This window comes from Gekko japonicus, unplaced genomic scaffold, assembly GCF_001447785.1.
Source record: "Gekko japonicus isolate JY-2015 unplaced genomic scaffold, Gekko_japonicus_V1.1 scaffold2869, whole genome shotgun sequence".
NCBI lineage: Eukaryota > Metazoa > Chordata > Lepidosauria > Squamata > Gekkonidae > Gekko > Gekko japonicus.
Genome location: NW_015160312.1, coordinates 194,287 through 196,907, shown reverse-complemented (window position 1 = coordinate 196,907; position 2,621 = coordinate 194,287). Strand labels below are relative to the sequence as shown.

At 55.1% G+C, this 2,621-nt stretch overlaps 2 protein-coding genes across 3 annotated transcripts in view; one reads left to right on the top strand and one right to left on the bottom strand.

Moving 5' to 3' along the window:
* PSME2 (proteasome activator subunit 2) overlaps positions 1-1,171 on the bottom strand; it is a 5,150-nt gene extending 3,979 nt beyond the window's left edge. The window contains exons 1-4 of the mRNA XM_015416711.1: positions 1,139-1,171; positions 985-1,047; positions 622-708; positions 206-233 (exon numbers count right to left, since the gene is read on the bottom strand). Coding sequence (XP_015272197.1) covers positions 206-233; positions 622-708; positions 985-1,047; positions 1,139-1,171 — 211 coding nt within the window. The remainder of the gene's footprint in view (positions 1-205; positions 234-621; positions 709-984; positions 1,048-1,138) is intronic.
* A 1,260-nt stretch (positions 1,172-2,431) lies between these two features.
* The window catches only part of RNF31 (ring finger protein 31), a 46,656-nt gene continuing 46,466 nt past the window's right edge, over positions 2,432-2,621 (top strand). For both annotated transcript variants that reach the window (XM_015416732.1, XM_015416723.1), the window contains exon 1: positions 2,432-2,493. The gene's annotated coding sequence lies outside the window, so the exon portion shown is untranslated. The remainder of the gene's footprint in view (positions 2,494-2,621) is intronic.

Here is a 2,621-nt window from a genome sequence, read left to right as displayed (position 1 = left end):
CTTATAAACCTCAATCATGTCATCCATCAGTCGTCGTTTCTCCAAGCTAAAGAGCCCTAAGCGCTTTAACCTTTCCTCATAGGGAAAGTGTTCCAACCCTTTTATCATTCGAGTTGCCCTTTTCTGCACTTTTCCCAAAGCTATAATATCCTTTTTAAGGTGTGGTGACCAGAACCAATCCCCTCCCAATTTGTTTCCAACTCACCTTCCTTCTCCTCCTTCTCTGTCTCCATCTGTAAAAGAAACAAACCAACCAAATGTGGATATGCCCTGTCCTAACAGGTGTGTTTCTTGGCATCCGGATTTTGAGGAGGTGAAAAAGAAAGAAGACGAGGAGGAGGAAGAGAAGACTGGATTTATACCCCGCCCTTGCCAATGTTGGATCAGGCCAAAGGCCCATCCAGTCCAACACTCTGTATCACACAGTGGCCAGAAATACCAGGTGCCATCAGGAGGTCCACCAGTGGGGCCAGGACATTAGAAGCCCTCCCACTGTTGACCCACCCCCCAAGCACCAAGATGACAGAGCATCACTTGCCCCAGAGTCCCTATCTATATCTTGTGGCGAATAGCCACTGCTTAAATGACTCACCTCATTTAAGGACTGCTTAAATGACTCACCTCATCCTCTTTGGGAGGTGGGTCTGGGATGGGGATATCCAATGGGGCACGAAGAACCGACAGATCTTTAATGTTCAATTCATCTTCCTAGAAAGGAAAGAAGAGCCCTTCAGGACTAGCCTAGGCTGAGTCCCACATCCCGTCTCCCACAGCAGCCCACCGGGTGACCCTGGGAAGCCCCCCCAAGCAGGACACAGCAGACAAAGCCTGGCCCTCTCACTGCTTACCAGCAAAGGGCATCCAAAGGTACACTGCCTCCGAATAGGGAGGCTCTGCCTAGCCGCTGTGGCCAACAGGGACAGAGTTCAAAGTGCGGCAAGGAAGTGAGACAGCAAGAGAGATTCCACCTTGGAGTTGTCTTACCTTCAAAAGCTGATCCAGTTGACATATCTTGGCAGGTAAAAAGGTGGAGAGAAACTCTTCTGCCTGCAGGGCGAGACAGGAAAAGAAATCTAAGAGGGCAGGGGTAGGTGAAGTGGGCACGAGGGGGCATCAGGCAGCAAACGTAACCACCTACCTCTTTAAAAAGGGAGTCTCGGAAATCTTTCATCTAGGAAGAAGAAAAAAAACCAGAAGGTGAAATGCAGAAGTCTCCGAGCCCAGGACGCTGCTTGATGTGCTGAGGGGGGAGGGGTTGGGGGTTCATGCATTCCCAGAGCCTAGCAAGGAGGCCGGGATAAGGCCAGGGCGCACTCTGCACATGGTCAGAGGCGCGCCCTTTGCATTCTCACGTGCCAGATGCCCAGAGCTGGAGAAGGGAGGTCTCTTTTTTCGAAATCAGCCTCCAGTCGCCACCCTCTCGGTACCCCCTCCCCTCCTTTAAACCCTCCCTGGTTCCCCATCTTCCCCCCTCCCCACAGAGCGAGGAACGGTGCAAAACCTCCGTCCCGTTTTCACTTTCACATTCACACGTTCCGCCCCCCGCCCGCCTCCTTCCACCTGCTCCCCACCCCCGGGGTTTGTGTGCGTGTGCGTGTCTGTGCATGACGGCAGGGGGGGAGCGATCACACCAAACAGCCACCCCCCCTTCACTGAGTTAACTCCCTCCCAGCAGTGTTCCCTCTAAGACGAGTTAATGTGAGCTCGCTCACAGGTGTTTTTTTTTTAGCCTCCAGCTCACACAATTTTGTCTCCGCTCAGGAAGGCTGGGGGTCCCGAGCAAACTAATTTCTGCAGCAGCCCAATCGCTCATTCAGTACTTTAATGCCCGTGGTGCCAGGAGCTCACCAAGTAGAATTTTGCTCACAAGACCCCGCAGCTTAGAGGGAGCGTTCCCTCCCACCTCCCGTCTCTTTTGCAAATCTACTTTTTAAAAAGTCACTTTCCAGGACCCACTTTGGCAGATCAAAAGTGCCAAGGCGGGGCATGGCGCCTTTTGATCTGCCCCCAGCACCCCCCACCACCACCTCGGGGCTCGGCGGCTTCCCGTCCTATCCCCCTCTCCGATGCACGCTTCCTCCCCCCCATTCAATTATTTTGGAGCCGGTTTATATGCAGACAGAGGGGTGTGTGAATCTGGAATCAAAATGCGCACCGGAGGGGGGGGGGAGGCTTAAAAATCCCGCTCGGATTCGGCCCCGCGAGCCTCGATCCCCGACGCGGGAGGGCTGCTCTGCGCTCCCCTCGGGGCACTCTGCGTACGCTCAGGAGCCCCGTCGCCCCCCAGGCCCGCCGGGACGCGTGCAGTTCTTCCTCCCCGTCTCCGGGTGTCTCTCTCTCTCTCTCCCTCTCTGCCGGGGGGGGGGGGTCGGTTTCTTTTTTCCTTTTCTGCCTCTTGCGCTTTCGTTTCCTGGTCCCCCCCCCTCCCTGCTTCCTCTCCTGCCACCAGCTGTTGGGAGGTGGGGGGGGACTCATCCGTTCCCCCCACGACAGGTAAGGAGTCCCGGGAGTGCAGGCGCGCGGGGGGGGGGCGGTTTGCGAAGACAGGAAGACTCAACCCCCCCCCTTTTTTACACATTCTTTTTTAGAATCTGAAAGTTTCTAGTAAGATCAGCGCAGAT